At 52.9% G+C, this 19,793-nt stretch overlaps 1 protein-coding gene across 6 annotated transcripts; it reads left to right on the forward strand.

Annotated features, from left to right (window-relative positions):
* Positions 1-6,153: 6,153 nt before the first annotated feature.
* LZTS3 (leucine zipper tumor suppressor family member 3) lies at positions 6,154-16,891 on the forward strand. Of its 6 annotated transcripts, none has more exons than XM_032295573.1 (5): positions 6,154-6,300; positions 11,580-11,804; positions 12,348-12,824; positions 13,169-14,032; positions 14,366-16,891. In XM_032295573.1, the coding sequence occupies exons 3-5, from the start codon at positions 12,366-12,368 to the stop codon at positions 15,062-15,064; spliced, it is 2,022 nt and encodes a 673-aa protein (XP_032151464.1). In that variant the 5' UTR covers positions 6,154-6,300; positions 11,580-11,804; positions 12,348-12,365; the 3' UTR covers positions 15,065-16,891. The 6 variants fall into 6 exon arrangements, with proteins under 6 accessions (XP_032151464.1, XP_032151465.1, XP_032151463.1 ...); XM_032295574.1 differs by having other exon boundaries at positions 11,580-11,767; XM_032295572.1 differs by having other exon boundaries at positions 11,580-11,764.
* The last annotated feature ends 2,902 nt before the right edge of the window (positions 16,892-19,793 follow it).

Below are 19,793 nucleotides of genomic sequence, written 5' to 3' on the forward strand. Positions count from 1 at the left end.
AAAAAAAAAAAAAAAAAAAAAAAAAAAAAAAAGATATTAAATATCTGGCCAGCTGTGGTGGCTCATATCTATAATCCCAGACTTTGGGAGGCAAAGGCAGGAGGATTGCTTGAGGCCGGGAATTCATGACCAGCCTGGGCAACTTAGCTAGAATCCTTCTCTATAAAAAAAAATTTAAAAAGGAAGCTGGGCATGAGTGGCACATGCCTGTAGTCCTACCTCCTTAGGAGACTGAGGCAGGCAGGAAGATCACTTGAGTCTAGGAATTTGAGGGTGCAGTGAGCTGATTGTGCCAAAGTGCAAAAATTATGTTAGTGCCTAGACTCCTTTCTTCTGCTGTATGACCTGTGATCTCACCATCTCAAGGTAGCCCATGTTTAATCTTATATGTATCTTTCCTGAATTTTCTATGCACATACATATACGTTATTTGAAAATAGAGGAGGCCAGGCGCAGTGGCTCACACCTGTAATCCCAGCACTTTGGGAGGCCAAGGTGGGTGGATCACAAGGTCAGGAGTTTGAGACCAGCCTGGCCAACATAATGAAACCCCATCTCTACTAAAAATACAAAAATTAGCCAGATGTGGTGGCATGCACCTGTAGTCCCAGTACTCGGGAGGCTGAGGTAGGTGAATTGCTTGAACCCAGGAGGTGGAGGTTGCAGTGAGCCAAGACCATGCCATTGCACTCCAGCCTGGGTGACAGAGTGAGACTCCATCCCCCTCCCGCCCTCCCCAAACACACACAAAAGAAATATACTCTCTTGGAACCTATTTTAGTTTGGGGGCTGCTCAATAAATAAAAAATTATAATATAAAAATTAAAGTATGTAGGTATACATATGATTCTGCCACAACTTTTTTCACTTACTATAGTCATCTTTCTGTGTCAACACATAGGCATCCATGTCCTTCTTTTAAATATTAATAACTATTGTTACATTGCATTGGATGCCTTGTAATTCATTTAATCTTCTATTAATAGATTGATGTATTTAGGAGGTTTTTTAATTTTTGTACTTCTATAATCAGTATATTAGTGACTGTCTTCAGACATATGTCATATTACTTGTGATGGTATCTCGTCCTAGAAAAGAGACTGCCGGGTCCAAGGATATATACATTTCACATTTTTATATACTCCCAATTGTCCTCCCAAAGGGTCGTACCAATGTATACCGTCAAAAATGCTATGTGAGGCTAAATGTGTTGGCTCATGCTTGTAATCACAGCACTTTGGAAGGCCGAGGCAGGTGGATTGCTTGAGATCAGGAGTTTGAGACTAGCCTGGAAAGCATGGCAAAAACCTGTCTCTACAAAAAATACAAAGATTAGGGCTAATGTCTAGTCCCAGCAACTTAGGAGGCCGAAGTGGGAGGATCACCTGAACCTGGGAGGTCGAGGCTGCAGTGAACAATCATCATGCCACTGCACACTGCAGCCTGGGGCACAGAGTCGCCATCTCAGAAACAAACGTTATGTGAGTTCCTGTTTTCCTTCAGCCTCACCAACATGGGATATCATTAGTTTTTTAAATGTTTGTTTTAATCATGTCCTCTTTGCCCCATAGCTGAGGAAGGGGTTCCCACTCTCATGTAATGGCAGTGGCCAAACACAACATGTGACACTGGACAGGTGAGATTTACTGCACTTTATTAGTTAGATATTCCCAGCCCAGGGGAGGAGGACACCACAAGCCACGAGGGCCACATAGGAGGTGCACTCAGGAATGGAGTGAACAGCCAGGGGTTGTGGAGGGCAGGCTTTGTAGTGATGACAGTGAGGTGCTCCTCAGTTCCTGCATGAGAGGTAACTGGTTTGTTTGAATCATTCTACAGGCTGGCAGGGAACTGAAGCCTACTACTAAGAGATAAGCAGTTCCTGTACCTGGTTCATTTGATGAAAGGATTGGCTAGGGGACCTTACCCACAGAAACAGTAGGAGGGCAGCTGACAGGCAATCTGAGGCCCTCTTGATTTTACCAGAAGTCAAGGTAATACATAATTCTTTTTTTTTTTTTTTTTTTTTTTTTGAGATGGAGTCTCACCCTTGTTGCCCAGGCTGGAGTGCAGTGGTGTGATCTTGGCTCACTGGAGCCTCCATCTCCAGGGTTCAAGTGATTCTTCTGCTTCAGCCTCCAGAGTAGCTGAGATTACAGGTGCGTGCCACCACACCCAGCTAATTTTTATTAGAGACGGGGCTTCACCATGTTGGCCAGGCTGGTCTCGAACTGACTTCAGGTGATCTGCCCATTTCAGCCCCCTAAAGTGCTGGGATTAAGGCATGAGTCACCCTGCCTAGCTGGTAATACATAATTCTTAATTTCAGCTGTTCCTGGTTAATTAGGAGAGTTCTTTTTGGTACAGATTTTTGACTGATTTTTTTTTTTCACATCTATTGTGATAATTGATTTTTTTCTCATTTGACAAACTCATGGCTTATTAATTTCATACAGAATAATATAGTTTTGTTTTCTTGAATTGTGTGTAGGATTTTCCCCCCTGGAACTCATGACCTGATGAGTATGGTTTCCAGTTTTCCTTTCTTCCTATGCTATTAGGAATTGGTATAAGGGGAATTGGTATAAGGCTTCATAAAATGAAATAGCATTCTATCTTTTCTGGGTTCTGGCACAGTTTGGTAGGGTGAAGATTGTTCAGTGAGTTTAAGAGATTTCTTCCATTAAACAACTATCAGAGCCTTTTTGGTTTTTGTTTTTGTTTAGGCAAGGTCTTGCTTTGTTGCCCAGACTAGAGTACAGTGAGTAGCACAATCATGGCCCACTGCACCCTTAGCCTCCCAGGCCAAAGCCATCGTCTAACCTCAGCCTCCTTAGTAGCTGAGACCACAGTTGTGCACCACTGTGCCTAGCTATTTATTTATTTATTTATTGAGACAGGGTCTCACTCTGTCACCCAGGCTGGAGTGGCACAATCTCAACTCACTGCAACCTCCACCTCCTGGGTTCAAGCAATTCTCCAGCCTCAACTTCCCAAGTAGCTGGGATTGCGGGTGCTCACCATAACAGTTGGCTAATTTTTGTATTTTTTGGTAAAGATGGGATTTCACTATGTTGGCCAGGCTGGTCTCAAACTCTTGACTTCAGGTGAATCTGCCTGCCTTGACCTCCCAAAGTGCTGGGATTACAGCCATAAGGCACTATGCCCAGCCTAATTTTTAATTTTTTTTGTAGAGACAAGGTCTCCCTATGTTGTCCAGGCTGGCCTTGAATTGTTGGGCTCAAACCATCCTCCTGCCTTGGCCTCCCAAAGTGTTGAGATTATAGGCATAGGCAACCATGCAACCAGAAACTTTTTTGGACATATTTCTTGGATGATGTTTTTAACATTTTTGTTATTCTTGTAATTTTATTTCCCAGAAAGTGATCCACTTTATCAGGGTTTTCAGGGCTGGACTCAGTGGCTCAGGCCTGTAATCAGTACTTTGGGAGGCCAAGGTGGGTGGATCACTTGAGGCCAGGAATTCAAGACCAGCCTGGCCAACATGGCGAAACGCTGTCTCTACTAAAAATGCAAAAAAATTGCTGGGTATGGTAGTGCTCACCTGTAATCCCAACTACTGAGACTGAGGCACGAGAAGTGCTTGAACCCCAGAGGCGGAGGTTGCAGTTAGCCAAGATCGTGCCACTGCACTCCAGTCTGGATGACAGAGCAAGACTGTCTCAAAAAGAAAAAAAAAAGTTTGTGTCAGTGTGATCATTAATCAGCAAATGACAGATCATCTTAGGTAACAACAAAACAAAGCAAAAAAAGTATTGATTAGTTCGCTTAACTGATGAACCCAATTATAAAGAAATAGTCTAGTTCATAGTTGCTCTGAAATGAAGGGGATTGCATTAGTTTATTCATTCAACAGTTACACACTATGCTAGAATTTAAATGTGTAAATTTTAAGTGAGACTCTGTCTCAAAAAAAAAAAAAAAAAAGCTTTTCAATATGCATTGAACCAGAGTCAGATATAGTATTCTCTTATTTTCCTGGTGTTATTTTAAAGATGAAAAATCACATTACTCTATGAAATAGGAATGGAGAACTACAAAGAGATTAAGTTAAGATCAAGACAGAGGTGGAATGGGAACTGGCTGAAAGAAAGGAAAATAAGCAGAATCAAATGTCTTATTGGAGAAAACAAACAGTACTCTTGGCTCTGAAGGAAATCCGTAATGGTGAAGAAAACCTTGAGATAGTCTTCCAGGGTGCAGAGAAAACGAACAGATTCATTTGACATTCGATGATCCAATGTGATCATTTTAGAGGAGAGGAAAGAAAAAAACCCAAATCTTTTCACAGAATGGACAGAAAGAAAACTTTTCTAAGCTGCAAAGAAGACCTCTTTTGTTTCTGGAAAATTAATAGATAAGGCCCACATTGATTTATACTGGCAAAATGTTTGACTTTTGAAATTAAAGAAAAACCCTTGCAAGCACCAAGTAACCCTTGCCAACCTTAAACAGACAAACCCAGCTTTGCATTTTCAGTGCTAGAAAACAATGAAATAAAGAAGAGTTTTGAGGGGGAAAGCTTGAGACTCAAGAATTCTATAAAGAGGAAGTCACTGTAAAGGCATTCTCACCTAAGGCAAAGGCTTAGGAAATACAGCATTCCAGAGTCCTCCCAGAAATCACCAGTCATGTGAGAGATAAGTCCAAATGAGGAATAGAAAAATTAGAGCACAAAAAACTGGCAGTGACATTGAAACCAATTAAACAGAGTTGTTGGCAAAAGCCAAAAACAAGGACTAAAAAAGAATGTGGCTTTCAAAAAAAGTGTAAACAAAAGCTGGGTGTGTCGTCCTGATTAAGTGGACAAATGTGAGGGCGGCAGGTAGGAGGCAGAAAAGCACATTAAATTTCTCATAACATAAAGGAGAATATAAAAACGAATTATTTGTCACTGACTTTACTAATTTGTTAAATAAAAATATTTTCATTTGATTAAAGGCAGCTGCGAGAAGAATTAACACTTTTTTTTCTTTTTTTCTTTTACTCTATTTCTAATAGTAGAATTAACACTTTCTGACTTGAAAATCACCATGGAAGATAAAAGCAAATGTGGGAAAATTAAGAAAACAGCAATAAATAAAAACTATAGAATACGAAGTAATAAGACCAAACACATAACCTGTAACAGCAGAGACAGAATGCGTTAAATCTCAGCCAGAGTAGAGGCGCTGCAGTTTTTAGGACAGACCTTGGTGCCTCCAGGCTTTTGGTAATGCCAAACTCTCGGCTATGCTGGCCTCCCCACCCTATTCAAGGCTGAGGCCTCTCAATTCAGGGACGACTCTCTCCTCCCGGAAGTCCTCCCGGGCCGCCCTAAGCAGAGTGAGCACTCCCTATAGTGAACGCTGCCCGCGCGAGCGATGCCGCGCCGCGCTTTGGGTCCAGGACGAAGTCCCCACCTCACTCCCTCTCACCCAGGGTTGCAGCGTGTGGTCTGGGGCCACGCGATACGCCAGGCGCGGGGCACAGCGTGAGAGCGTTCAATCGTGCTGGAATGTAATGCGTATTTTTTCCTCGTCGCACCTTCCGGACGGTGATCCCCTGTGATCAGCAAGTTTCAAATCGTCCACGTTTGATTACGAACGGAGGTTACTGCTCCTGGACGCCTCCCGCACCACAGCTGGTGGTCCTCGCGCCTGAGCTGGTCGTTTCTTGGCCGGGTTGGATAAACCCGCGACAGCTCGTCCCGACCCTACCTAGCAGACTTGCAAGGTCTCAAGGCATCCGCTGGGAGGCCGCGTCCGGAAGAGCTGGCGCGGAAGAGGAATGGGGCTCGGGGCTCCGAGTCAGGAGCCCCTTCCCCCAAGCAAGAGGGACTCCTCCCCCTCTTCCTAGACGTGGGATACAGGAAGGGCGCGATTCCATTGGATTTGTTGCAGAGGAACAAGTAGGACCGAGCCCGAGCCCAAGCCCAAGGGCCTGGGGGGTAACGAGCGACCAGCGGAGGGGCTAGTGGCGGATTTGCTGCGCCCTAGAGAGGGCGAGGCGGGGCGGGGGGGGGGGGTCCCACGCGCGGGCGGGGCGCAGCGACGAAGGGGTTAAGGCGCCGCGCCCCGCCCCAACCCTGGCATTGGCTGCCCCGGGGGGCGTGGCCTGAGGGCGGGCTCGCGTTTGCCGCAGCCGCTGGTGGGCGGGGCCCGGGCGGGGAGCAGGAGGGGCGCGGAGCCGATCCGGGCCCGCGCCGCGCGCCCAGCCGGGCGGGCTTCGGGGCTGCGCCAGGGAGCGGGACCGGTGGCGCCCGAGTCGGAGACCCAGCGCCGGACCCAGAGGCAGCGAGTAAGTGAGGCAAAGCCATCGTGGCATCCCTCCTGGCTCCGACCTGCCGCCGTGCCTCCTGCACTGCGTGGCAGGTCAGACCGGACTCAGACTGGGTAGGGGGCGCGTCCCGCTGCTGGGGTCCCAAGGGGGAGGGGAGCGGAGAGGAGGCCGATGATGTCATGGATGCTTCGCCTGGCCTGGGGGGAGGTGACGGCCGGAGGGGGTGCGGCTCGGATTATGTCACCTCTTCCCTCTGCGCCCCGCCCCCCGGGGCCACACGCGTTGGTGGGGAGCCTGGGGAGGTACGGGCGGGATTTACCCCACTGCAGGGACCCCCAGGTCCTGTGGCCTGTGGCTGGGTTCTCTATCAGTTGGCTCTGCGGGCCGTGGGCTGCTGGTAAATGGCGACCCCCACCCCCAGCAGAGGCTCGTGTGTGCGCGCGTGTGAGTGCTCGGGATGTGGGGGGGGGGGGCGCTCTCGGCCCCCTCAGTCCTGAAACACCGGCTTCATCAGAGCCAAGAGCTAGGTGATGGGCCCATTCCCTGGCCAGTGCTTAGGCCACCGAGGGAAAATGGATCTCCCCTCACTCATCCCAATCAAGAAGTTCTGGATATCTCTGCACCCCAAAAGCCCTGCATGCCCCCCGATCCCTTTCCTCCCTCAGTCCTGCTTCCTGGAAACCCCTCCTGATCTCCCTGCCCGGAGTCACTACCTCTTTGCATTGCCCATAACTAGCATCCCCACAGTCATTTGCCCTGTATTTCCTTGGTGCAGGGCCCAGAGACCCCCAGGACTCTGCTATCTGTGCCCCTGGGAAACCTACAGGCCAGCCCCGGGGAGGCCTCAGAGTGAAACCTCCTGGGGTGTTCTGAGCCAAGTGTTCCAAGATGCCCCCTCCAGAGGTTGGAGATCAGGGATGCTATCCTGAGGCCAGCGTTTGGACTGGTCTAAAAGCATGTAGGATGGGCACAGAGAGCTAGGAAGAGCTTGTGTGTGAAGTAGAGAGGGGCCCAGGTCAGGGGAGATGGCGGAGGGGCATCAGGGGAGGCCTTGCAGACCCTGCTGCAAGCTCTGCTCTGGTTCTGGGGGCCAAGAGGAATACCAGGCGTTTTACCCATAATACATTTACTTCTTAAAATGCTTGTAAGGTAGATGTGAAAACCCGAGGTGAAATAACCTGCATGAGGTTGCACTCCTAATCAGTCAAGGTGGGATTTACACTTGGAGCTTATGCTGCCAGACCTCTGTCTACTGTACTTGGTCCTGCTCATGGAAGGATTTGGACAGAACAGGGACAAGATCAGCTTTGCCCTTTAGAAGGTGTCCCCTGGCAGCTGCCGGGGGGAGGGATTGTAGGAGAAGAAAGTCCAGTGAGGAGACCCCAGCTGGGGTGCTGGATGGAGGGGCTGGCTAGAGATTTTTAGGAGATAGAATAGGCTGGGGTTGGGGCCTCTCAGACCCCAAGTGTTCCTAGCTTTGGGAGAGACACAGGTTGGGGGTGGCGCTGGGTGGTCACCGTGGGTTGAAGGTACCTGTACATGTAACGTTCAGGTAGAGTCCGTTTGGCCCCTCCGTGACGCTAATACTGTATATAATGCCGCAGGCACTGAGGGCTGAGATGACAGAGATCGAGGCAGTCGGGCAACAGGCTGTCATCCCAGGGTGGTGCACTGATACCAGGAGGCTGCCTTTGCAGACCAAAGCTCAGTTACCTGGACCAGTTCAGGACCCTGACCTTTCCTCTCTGTTCAGTTCCTGCTTATCAGGGAAACATCCCCTTCCTTGTCCTGCCAATGCCCTGCTGGGATTTTGTGGAAAGAAGGTGCAGCAGCCGAAGCTCAGGAGAGACAAGGGGCAGGGCATGCTTACAAGGGGTTAACCATGACAGGTTACAATTATGGCAAGAAGCTCTTTAGGGAATGAGGCTCCAGAGAGAGCTTCTGTGGGTTGACAGTCAAGCATTCCCCAGGTAGAGCACAGAGAAAGGAGCCTCAGGACAATGGTCCTGGGACCTTGTCTCCATCCATGACTCTAGGTGTCTGAGACTGGCTGGGGACTACACACATTGTAGAGAAACAGTAGGGCATAGTGGCATACAACTAGCCCCAACCTATGCTCAGATTGTCCTGTCCCGATCTCAGAGAAGGTAGTACTACATGTTTGTACTGCCCTTTATAGTTTACCAAGCACCTTCCCAGACATTATACCCTGTCACTCAAGATCACCATGATCACCGTTGAGGTTTATTTTTGCCCAGACCCAGATCTCTGGTGCAGCCATTTTGCTAGCCCCTTGCCTAGATCTTTCACCTCACTATTGGCACCTTCCCTCGGCATATTAATACACTCAGGTTTCTACTACCACGATTAATTTTAAAATCAAAAAGCCCTTGAATCTCAAACCTCCTTAAATGACTCCCTTCTCTTTTAGCAGGAACTCTGTCATCTCTTTCTCTGCACTCCTCTCGTCTCACGGACTGCCTTTGTTTTGTACCACTTTTGTTTTGTTGTATTTATTTGTTTCTTTTAAGAGGGAGTCTCGCTCTGTCACCCCTGCTGGAGTACAGTGGTGTGATCTCGGCTCACTGCAACCTGTGCCTCCCAGGTTCCAGTGATTCTCCTGCCTCAGCCTCCTGAGTAGCTGAGACTACAGGCATGCCCAGCTAATTTTTTTTTTTTTTTTTTGTATTTTTAGTAAAGATGGGGTTTCACCATGTTAGCCAGGATGGTCTCAATCTCTTGACCTTGTGATCCACCCGCCTTGACCTCCCAAAGTGCTGAGATTACAGGTGTCAGCCACAGAGCCTGGATTTTTTTTTTTTTTAGACGGAGTCTCAGTCTGTCTCCCAGGCTAGAGTGCAGTGGCAGGATCTCGGCTGACGGCAACCTCTGCCTCCCCGGTTCCAGTGATTCTCCCACCTCAGCCTCCTGAGTAGCTGGGATTATAGGTGCGCACCATACCCAGCTAATTGTTTGTATTTTTAGTGGAGATGGGGTTTCACTGCGTTGGCCAGGCTGGTCTCAAATTCCTGACCTCAAGTGATCTGCCTGCCTCAGCCTCCCAAAGTGCTGAGATTACACATGTGAGCCACTGCATCTGGCCCTTGTACCACTTTTCGGAAACCATTCTGACATAGATATCAGCGATGTCTCCAGCTCCCAAATCGCCAACACATTCTTCAATCCCAGTGTTACCTGGCCTTGTTATTTTTAACAAGGAAACTGGAAACTGTCCCCACATTCTTGAACCCCCTCAATCTTGGCCTTCGGGTCTACCTTCTTTCAGCCATTTTCCTGCTCCCAGAGTTCCTCCTAGACATCTGGGCCTTTGCTCCTTGGCTGAATGCTGGGCCCCACCCCCAGCACCCTTGAAAACTGATGATCTCAATCTCTCTCCATCTAGTGCTTTTTTTTTTTTTGAGACAGTCTTACTCTGTCGCCCAGATTGGAGTACAATGGCGCAGTCACAGCTCACTGCAACCTCCGCCTCCAGGGTTAAAGGGATTCTTGTGTCTCAGCCTCCTAAGTATCTAGGATTACAGGAGTGCACACCACGCCCAGCTAATTTTTGTATTTTTATTAGAGACAGGGTTTCACCAAGTTGGCCAGGCTAGTCTTGAACTCTTGGCCTCAAGTGATCTGCTCCCCTTGGCCTCTGAAAGTGCTGGGATTACAGGCATGAGCTACCTCACCTGGCCTCCATCTAGTGCTTGAGAGGTATGTTCCTCTGTTGTTTCCCAAAATGCCTCTTTTCCCCGAGCAGTCTCCCCTATGTTAAAAGTGTCACACACCACCGTGGTACCCAGTCCAGAGTCCTCCCTTGTCCCTACCGCCTGACCTCATCTGTATGAAATTTTGCCAGTTCTTCTTTCCCAAACCCTGCCCAGGCTTTCCTACTGGTTTGAAGCTTCAGGCCTTTCAGCTTTCATCCTCCCAGTCCCCAGCTGCTCCCTACATTGTACCCAGAGATGGCAAGGGAAGGGGGGCATATTTAAGGTAGGAGGGGGTTGCAGAGCTGAGGCATAGTGGGCTGGAGTATGCTGGGGAGTGGAGGCAGAGCAGGGACTAGAGTGAGGCCAGAGAGGCACCCAAGTCACCAAGGGAAGGAGACTGTCACCCTCAGGGCTGTGCGCTTGCTGATTGCACCCTTCACTTGTGCCCTATGTGGCTCTCTGGTCTCACCCTAGTCCTGGCCCTTGCTTATGGGGACAGACGGGCCCAAAGGAGGAAGGTGGCAAAGTGCTCTTCTCCACACCTTCGGGGACAGACGCTGAGAATGGAATTCTACAGAGTTAGTGCTCAGGCTTGGTAGCGAACTTTCCAACAACCTAGGACCCTCATTCCTGGTGTGGGGGCCAGAAGACTCCTGAAGGACAATAGTTTTGTCAGGTTCCCTTGGTCTGGGGCAAGGACATAGCATTAGAACTGGGCAGCTGGGTAGAAGATGGTCTTTGGGACCACAGGGTGCCACGTGGACCTCTTAACCTTGAAGGGAAGGAGTAGCAGGAAAAGGTCTGAAGGGCGTCCCCTCCCATTTCCCACACACTTATTTGAGGGTCTAACCCAAGGCAGACACTGCCTGGTGCCCCTGCCCAGCTTCATTATGCAGATCTCTGGGGCCAGGTGTTCCCAGGTGCAAACCTGAGACAAAGGAACGAGGAAGCAGGGCCTCCCTGAGCACAAGTAATCCGAGGCCTGGCTCCCCCCTGCGCCTGTGGGCCGGCTTTGGTGGGGGGGGGGACGCGCACCCACAAGAAGGGCTCAGAGGGCTTCACAGTAAACTGATCAGGGTCAAGGTCCACAGGGAGCGGGAGAGGGGAGTAATCCAGGAAGTCTTCCTGGTGGCAGTGAATTCTTGGCGGGTTCGGCATGCGCCGGATCCTTAGGGGCACTGCAGAGTAAGCGGCCCCGCCCCTCCCCCCGCCCACCTGTGAGAAACGCAGGCCCGGAGGGAGGCTCCGTCAGCTGGCGCCACTGCGTCCCCTGCCCCGGCCTCAGCCAGCCCTGAGACCTCTGCGGAGGGCTGATCCCGGGAAGGGGGCCCTCTCTTGTCAGGGCCCTGGTGCGGCAGAGCTGGGAAGACCTCCGGGAGGGCGGTCCTGCCACCTGCTGCTGCCGCTGCCTCCGTCCGTCCGTGGGGGACAGGGCGTACCCTTTGCGGCGCCCACCCGCTACCCAGATGCGCGCCGCCTACCCACCCTCCCCAAGTCCCCCGTTTCCTCCGGCGCCCGTCGTCTCGGGGCGCCTGGCACGCAGCAGCCCCGCAAGGTAGGTCCTTCATTCCTCCCATTTCGCAGAGGAGAAAACTGCAGTCCAGGATGGCTCAGTCGGCCCCTCCAAAGTCGCGCAGCTGGTTTGGGCCGAGCCCCGACTGCGAGAGTGAGGCACATGGCCCCTGCAGACCGGGCCTCGGAGGGTCCCAGGCTTGAGGATCCGTCGGCCCCTCACCCCCTTGGAAAGGCAAGGAGAGAAGCCAGCGCTGGTAGTGAGCTTCCACTTCTGCCCTAACTGCAACTCCTTAGGTTAGGGGGCTGTGAAGGACCCCCACCCTCAATTTTTGGATAGATGTATCTTTCTCTCCCTCCCCTAACTTCTGAGGTGGTTCTCTGTTGGATTCAGGCACTGTTCTTCCTTTCCAACCCCATTTCTCCAGCCCATGAGGTTGGGATATTAGGGGCCCAGACCCGGGATGGAGAATCCCAAAATTCTGGGGTTGCAGCAAAGAGTGGAGAAGAGGACCACTGAGCCTGAGAAGCCCATGGGCACGGTGGGGCTAAGGCAGGAGTTTAGGAATGGAATGTGGAGCTGAGCTGAGCTGTGCTGGGGGCTATGTGCATGGAGCGCTGGGGGTTGAGCTTTATCAGGTGGGCAACAGGCTGCCCCATTTCCAAGTTCTCCCTTTTTATCCCAGCCCTATTCCTTCACCTTGGATGCCTGGGAACTCTTTGTACCCATTGTAGGGAAGGGGACACTGAGGGGCAGAGAGGTGCTGGATTGACTTGGCTGGGGTGATGGGAGTAGGAGTAGGGTCTGACCTATCTCTACCTTCCCACCTGTGCCCACAGTGCCCTCCTGGCTTAGTCATGGCGAAGCTGGAGACACTGCCTGTGCGAGCTGACCCAGGGCGGGATCCTCTCTTGGCCTTTGCCCCACGGCCCTCTGAGCTCGGACCCCCGGATCCCCGCCTGGCCATGGGCAGTGTGGGCAGTGGGGTGGCCCATGCCCAGGAGTTTGCCATGAAGAGCGTGGGCACCCGTACAGGGGGTGGGGGCAGCCAGGGCAGTTTCCCTGGCCCCCGAGGCAGCAGCAGTGGGGCCAGCAGGGAGAGGCCGGGCCGCTACCCGTCAGAGGACAAGGCTCTCGCCAACTCCCTCTACCTCAATGGCGAGCTTCGGGGCAGTGACCACACCGATGTCTGTGGCAACGTAGTTGGCAGCAGCGGTGGCAGCAGCAGCAGTGGTGGCAGCGACAAAGCCCCACCGCAGTATCGTGAGCCCAGCCACCCACCTAAGCTCCTGGCCACCTCTGGCAAGCTAGACCAGGTCAGTCCCCTGGGCCTGAGACCCTCACAGCCTTTTTCTGGTGGTGGGAGGCAACGCAGAGAGGAAGGCAAAGCGGGCCTTCTTGAAGGTTGGGTTGTGGGGGCAGGATGGAGGCTGGGCTGAGGAGTCATGGACTAGGGCCCTGGGACCAAGTCTATTGGGTGGATCCAGGACAAAGATCTGGCTTCAGGGAGCCAAGAGTTGGAAACCCAGTTGGGGGACCTCAGGATGGAGATCCAGTAGGGGTGGGAGGTGGGGCTGGCCAAGTCTCTGCCAGAGGGAAGAGCATGGGCCAAGGCCAAGGCCTCATCCTGACGCCCAGCCCCTTCCTGCCTTTCCTGCAGTGCTCAGAGCCACTAGTCCGGCCATCAGCCTTCAAGCCTGTCGTACCCAAGAATTTCCACTCCATGCAGAACTTGTGCCCCCCGCAGACCAATGGGACTCCTGAGGGACGACAGGGCCCTGGTGGCCTCAAAGGCGGACTGGACAAGTGTCGGACCATGACTCCAGCGGGTGGGAGTGGGAGCAGCCTCTCAGACTCAGGCCGGAACTCCCTCACCAGCCTGCCCACCTACAGCTCCAGCTATAGCCAGCACCTGGCGCCCCTCAGTGCCTCCACCAGCCACATCAACCGCATTGGCACTGCCAGCTATGGTAGTGGCAGTGGTGGCAGCAGCGGTGGGGGGTCGGGCTACCAGGACCTGGGGACCTCTGATAGTGGACGGGCCTCCAGCAAGAGTGGGTCGTCATCATCCATGGGGCGGCCAGGCCACCTGGGCTCTGGGGAGGGTGGAGGTGGAGGCCTGCCGTTTGCGGCCTGCTCACCGCCCTCGCCCAGTGCACTCATCCAGGAGCTGGAGGAGCGGCTGTGGGAGAAGGAGCAGGAGGTGGCAGCTCTGCGGCGCAGCCTGGAGCAGAGCGAGGCGGCGGTGGCCCAGGTGCTGGAGGAGCGGCAGAAAGCGTGGGAGCGGGAGCTGGCCGAGCTGCGGCAGGGCTGCAGCGGGAAGCTACAGCAGGTGGCCCGCCGTGCCCAGCGTGCCCAGCAGGGCCTACAGCTGCAGGTGCTGCGACTGCAGCAGGACAAGAAGCAGCTGCAGGAGGAGGCGGCCCGGCTGATGCGGCAGCGGGAAGAGCTGGAGGACAAGGTGGCCGCCTGCCAGAAGGAGCAGGCCGACTTCCTGCCCCGGATGGAGGAAACTAAGTGGGAGGTGCGGGCTGGAGATCTGGGCCTCCCTCTCTGCCTCCCTTCTGTCCTTCTGGGAAATCCCAGAGTAGTTGCCCCTCACTATTATAACGGGCGATGAAAGAAGCAGGGGTGGCAAAAATCAATTGGGAGTGTCTGTGAGGACCGGAGGCCATACCCAGGCTGGGTGAGACATGTCCATCCTGAGTCCAGGCAGGGAACCAGGGGCATTGCTGCTGATGAGGGGCTGAGTCTGCTCCGGGAATCTTGGTGCCCCTGGCTCCAGATCTGGCGGCTGGGTTGGGGTGAGCAGAACTCTGCCTTGACCCGGCTTCTCCTCTCACCTGTTCCTGCCCAGGTGTGCCAGAAGGCTGGCGAGATCTCCCTCCTGAAGCAGCAGCTGAAGGACTCGCAGGCGGATGTGTCGCAGAAATTGAGTGAGATCGTGGGGCTGCGCTCGCAGCTGCGGGAGGGCCGGGCCTCGCTGCGGGAGAAGGAGGAGCAGCTGCTCAGCCTGCGGGATTCCTTCAGCAGCAAGCAGGCCAGCCTGGAGCTGGGCGAGGGCGAGCTGCCTGCCGCCTGCATCAAGCCGGCGCTGACCCCCGTGGACCCGGCCGAGCCACAGGAAGCGCTGGCCACCTGCGAAAGCGACGAGGCTAAGATGCGCCGTCAGGCCGGGGTGGCTGCCGCCACCTCCTTGGTTTCCGTGGACGGGGAGGCGGAGGCCGGCGGGGAGAGCGGGACGCGGGCCCTGCGGCGGGAGGTGGGGCGGCTGCAGGCCGAGCTGGCGGCTGAGCGGCGGGCCCGGGAGCGCCAGGGTGCCAGCTTCGCAGAGGAACGCCGCGTGTGGCTGGAGGAGAAGGAGAAGGTGATCGAGTACCAGAAGCAGCTGCAGCTGAGCTACGTAGAGATGTACCAGCGCAACCAGCAGCTGGAGCGCCGGCTGCGGGAGCGTGGGGCCGCAGGGGGTGCGAGCACGCCCACTCCCCAACATGGCGAGGAGAAGAAGGCATGGACCCCCTCCCGCCTCGAGCGCATTGAATCCACAGAAATCTGATCGACCTGGGCACTTGGCCTTATGACAAATGTCCTGTCAAAAGGCCAGAGTCCCCAGTGTCCCCTCCCCTCCACCTCTTTTCCCCATAGACCCCATATCCCCAGACCAAAGAGGTTCTCTAAGCAGCTGTGACCAGGTTCCTCCCTCCCCACCTGCCCTCCCAGCTCCAGCACTGCCCCTGTGGCAGCCCACTCGGACTCTCCTAAAAAAAGGGAATAGGGGGAGGGCAGGATAAGTGAGGGTGATTCTAGGTGGTGGGGAAGTCATGCTCCCTTTCTTGGCACCCCCTTGTTGGAGATAGAGGCAGCAGGCCTGCAGTTATGAGGTGCCCCAGTCCTTCTGGGGATCTGGGCTGCTACTGTTGGCCCCCCTGTGTCTAGTGATGCTCACTGTGCTCACCTCCTAGGCCAAAGGAGCCTGAGGGGGCCTGCACTGGGTTTGCTGAAACTGACAGACCCTGGGCTCCTGACCTCTCTCCTTCCTGTAGTCCTCTCCCTCCCTGGGTAGATTGGCAGGACAAGTGGGAGCAGATGGCCTGCCTGTGGTTGAGAGGGCTACCTGCCCAGTCCCTCCCCCACCAAGGTCTCGGGCTCAGGCCTCAGAGCCTGGCCTGGTCGTGAGTGTGTGTCCCTGTGTGTGTGTTGCGGGAGGGGAGGGCTGGGGCTGGAAGTCCAGCACCCAGGGAAGATCTGCCCTCCTGTTCTTGGGAAGGGTTGCCTGACAGCTTCTCGACTCTACCCTCACCCTTCTGGCCAGAATCCCGCAGGGCAACAGCCCCCTCTGCTTGACTGACCCCACACCCAGGGCCACTGTCCGGCTCTAATACAGCTATTAAGTGCTACCTGCCTCTCAGGCACTCTCCCCGCCTAGTTTCTGAGGTCAGACGAGTGTCTGCGATGTCTTCCCGCACTATATTCCCCGGCCTCTTTCTGCTTTCATGCTCAGCATATCATCTTCCTAGGCAGCCTCTTCCCCAGTCTCACCTTTTCTTCCAGTAGAAAATTCTGCTTGACCTTTGGTGCACTACCCACTTCCCAGCTCCACTGGCCCAAGTCTGAGCCGCAGGCCCTTGTTTCAGGGGCAGAGGGAGGGTTGGATGTGATTGCCCTTGAAGAACAAGGCTGACCTGAGAGGTTCCTGGCACCCTGAGGTGGCTCAGCATCTGCCCAGGGTAGGCCTGGCATGAGGGGTTAGGTCAGCCAATGTCAGTTCCTCCTCTTGGGGCCCTCTCAGAGTCCATCTCCCCAAGACAGGAAGGGAAAAGCAAATTTCTAATTCACCAGCAATAAAAATTGGAGGAGGCTTGGCCCTCAGCCCTTATATTTCTCTTTTTCACTCTCTCTTCCTCCCACCCCCAAGACTGAGTTGGGGGGGCAGGGTGGAGAGAGCTGGCAACTACTGTGAGCAAGTCCCCCAGCCCCTGACCAGCCTCCTTCCATGACTGGTGACTGTTTAATGAGCTGTGCATCCCCCACAAAAACATGAGTGCCCCTCTGTTTGGCCTCTAACCCTCTGCACAGCCCTTCTGGGTGGTCCTCACCAGTTCTCAGAGCTGGGTGGGAGGCCACCCTGGCAACCACTGCCCATTCCATTTACCCCTCACTGCACCTGCCCTAGAACCTGGGCCTAGGCCACAGGGGCAGGGAGAAGAGAAGGCATTAGTAAGAAAAAAAAATAGAAAAAAAATATGAACAGACTCAGCTTTGGGACGTCCAACCACAAAAGAAATTATATACAAATATATATAAATATATATCTCTACCATATGTGATGGAAAGACTTTTTGTTTTCCTTTCCCAAAGAAATAAAATGGAGAAAGCCTCTTTAGTGGTATTCTTTGGCCTGCTGGTGTCTTTGCAGGTGTGGGAGGTGAGGCCCGGGTAAGGGACAAGGGGCAAAGCCGGAGTAAACAGATTCCCCAGAGGAAGCATGAGACGGGAGGTGCTCACTGGCCCATGCCAGAATGTTGGCCCAAAGCCCAAGCTCTGCCATGTTGATCGGGAAGAGTCGTGGTTCAACATTTTTGCCCAGTGGGTCTCGGGAAGAGTCGTGGTTCAACGTTTTTGCCCAGTGGGTCTTTCTCTTCCCCTTAGACTGTTGTCAAAGGGATTTCAAGCTGGTTCTATCTCAGAGTCTGGACACTAAGCTGCTAACCAGAAAACAGGTGACAGGACAGCCAGATGCAGCCTGCAGTCGCCTAAGCCGCCCTACAGCAACTGGCAGATTTGCAGGCTGAATGTATAGACATGAAGACTGAGAACAGGTTTGCCGTTAATGGTGAAGCCCCAAAGGCAAAGGGACCCAAGCGTGCTGCACAGCAGAGAGCTTCCCTTTACAACACTTTCTTCTGTCATACTCTCAAAGCACCACAATCAAGAACGCATTCTGCTATAAGTAACATGTAGGACCTCAAAGAATGGTTTATTTTTTCCCAACCTGACAAGAAGTCGGGAAGTGGGTGTCATGGTTGTTGGATCATTGGGGACCTAGATTTTCATCCTTCCACTGTCCCATCCTTAGCATATTGTTTCCTCCTTACCACAAGGTGGCTGCCACAGCTCCGTGAAGGTCTTGAGGCTACCCCACTTTATCACGAAAGTGGCCTGCTTTCCCAGGACCCTTCCCTTTAAGTCCTGTTGGCCAGAACTGAGTCACATGCTCCTCCCACTTCAAGGGAGAATGGGAAATTGAGTATTACAAAGAGAAACAGGATTGTCATGGCTGCCTGGGAACAAACATGGTTCATTCCTTCGGGTTAGGCTCTCTGCTTTCTCTGGGTTCTACTGGCAAGGACAGAGTCATAGCAATGAACAGTGTTTGCCCTAGTCTGGCCTGAGTGAGAGAACCCTCCCCAAGCAGTAGTGTCTGTGGTCTGGGGCTCCAGATACTCAAACAGCGCTGTTTCCAGAGCTCAAGGGTTGGGATGCCAGGCTTGCAACTCCTTTCAGGGAGGTGTTCTCCCTACATTGATTTTGGCTTCCTGACAAGATGGTGCCCTGGAGGGAAAATGATTTCGCAACTCTCCCTCGCAGCCCTTAGGATGTGTGGACTGGTAGAGCCAAGGCATTGACAAGATATGAAAACCCTGATAAGCAGATCTCAAGTGCTCTCAGGAATGGCAGCCTGGGGCCAGGCCTTTCTGATAGGTAGAGGCTTAGTAGAGTCTTTTTCTTGTCTAGGTACCTACGCCTATACTGACAGCTGTGTCAGTATATGTAACCAGTAGGACCCAGCCCTCCTTTTTTGTTTTTGAGATGGAGTTTTGCTCTTGTTGCCCAGACTGGAGTGCAATGGCAGGATCTTGGCTCACCGCAACCTCCACCTCCCGGGTTCAAGCAATTCTCCTGCCTCAGCCTCCCAAGTAGCTGGGATTACAGGCATGCCGCACCATGCCCCGCTAATTTTGTGTTTTTAGTAGATACGGGGTTTCTCCATGTTGGTCAGGCTGGTCTGGAACTCCTGACCTCAGGTGATCCGCCCGCCTTGGCCTCCCAAAGTGCTGGGATTACAGATGTGCGCTACCGCACCCGGCTACTTAGCCCCCCTTCCTTTTGTTGGTTTGTGTTTTCCTTGGCGAGACGGAGTTTCACTCTTGTTACCCAGGCTAGAGTGCAATGGCGTGATCTCGGCTCACCGCAACCTCCGCCTCCTGGGTTCAGGCAATTCTCCTGCCTCAGCCTCCTCAGTAGCTGGGATTACAGGCACACACCACCATGCCCAGCTACTTTTTTTTTTGTATTTTTAGTAGAGACGGGGTTTCACCATGTTGACCAGGATGGTCTTGATCTCTTGACCTCATGATCCACCCGCCTCGGCCTCCCAAAGTGCTGGGATTACAGGCTTGAGCCACCGCGCCCGGCCAACTTAGCCCTCCTTCTTAGGGAGGTGGAGGATTGCCCTGGCTCATGCTCCATAGCTCTGGCCTCCCTAAGTTCCAGCTCAACATCCATTCTTCTTAGCAGGCTCATCTATCCATCATGTCACTAGCTCTCTTCCTGAGAGCACTTTACAGATACATCTCTATTACAAATGCATTTTTTTTTAAAGATGAAGTCTCACTGTCACCCGGGCTGAAGTGCAGTGGTGCAATCTCAGCTCACTGCAACCTCCCCCTCCTGTGTTCAAGTGATTCTCCTGCCTCAGCCTACTGAGTAGCTGGGGGTTACAGGTGCCCGCCAACACGCCCAGCTAATTTTTTTGGTATTTTTAGTAGAGATGAGGTTTCACCACATTGGCCAGGCTGGTCTGGAACACCTGGGATTACAGGTATGAGCCACCTCGCCTGGCCAATGCATTGTTAAAATTAGCCAGGTGTGGTGGTGCAGGCCTGTGGTCTTAGCTACTCAGGAGGCTGAGGCAGGAGAATCACTTGAACCCAGGAGGTTGAGGCTGCAGTGAACCACGATTGCACCATTGCACTCCAAACTGGGCAATGGAGCAAGACTCTGTCTCAAAATAAATAAAAAATAAATAAATAAATACATGCATTGTTTTTCTCACTGTACAGGCTTAGAGAATTTATGTGGGCTTAGAGAATTTATGTGAGCTGGGTACAGTGGCTCATACCTGTAATCCCAGCACTTTGGGAGGCTGAGGCAGGAATATTGCATGAGCCCAGGAGTTTGAAACCAGCCTGGGAAACATAGGAAAACACTGCCACCCCCTGTCTCTATGAAAATAATAATAATAATAATAATAATAATATAATGAATTTTTGTTACTTCCCAAG

This window comes from Sapajus apella, unplaced genomic scaffold, assembly GCF_009761245.1.
Source record: "Sapajus apella isolate SASKATOON/1434 unplaced genomic scaffold, GSC_monkey_1.0 scaffold33, whole genome shotgun sequence".
Lineage (NCBI taxonomy): Eukaryota > Metazoa > Chordata > Mammalia > Primates > Cebidae > Sapajus > Sapajus apella.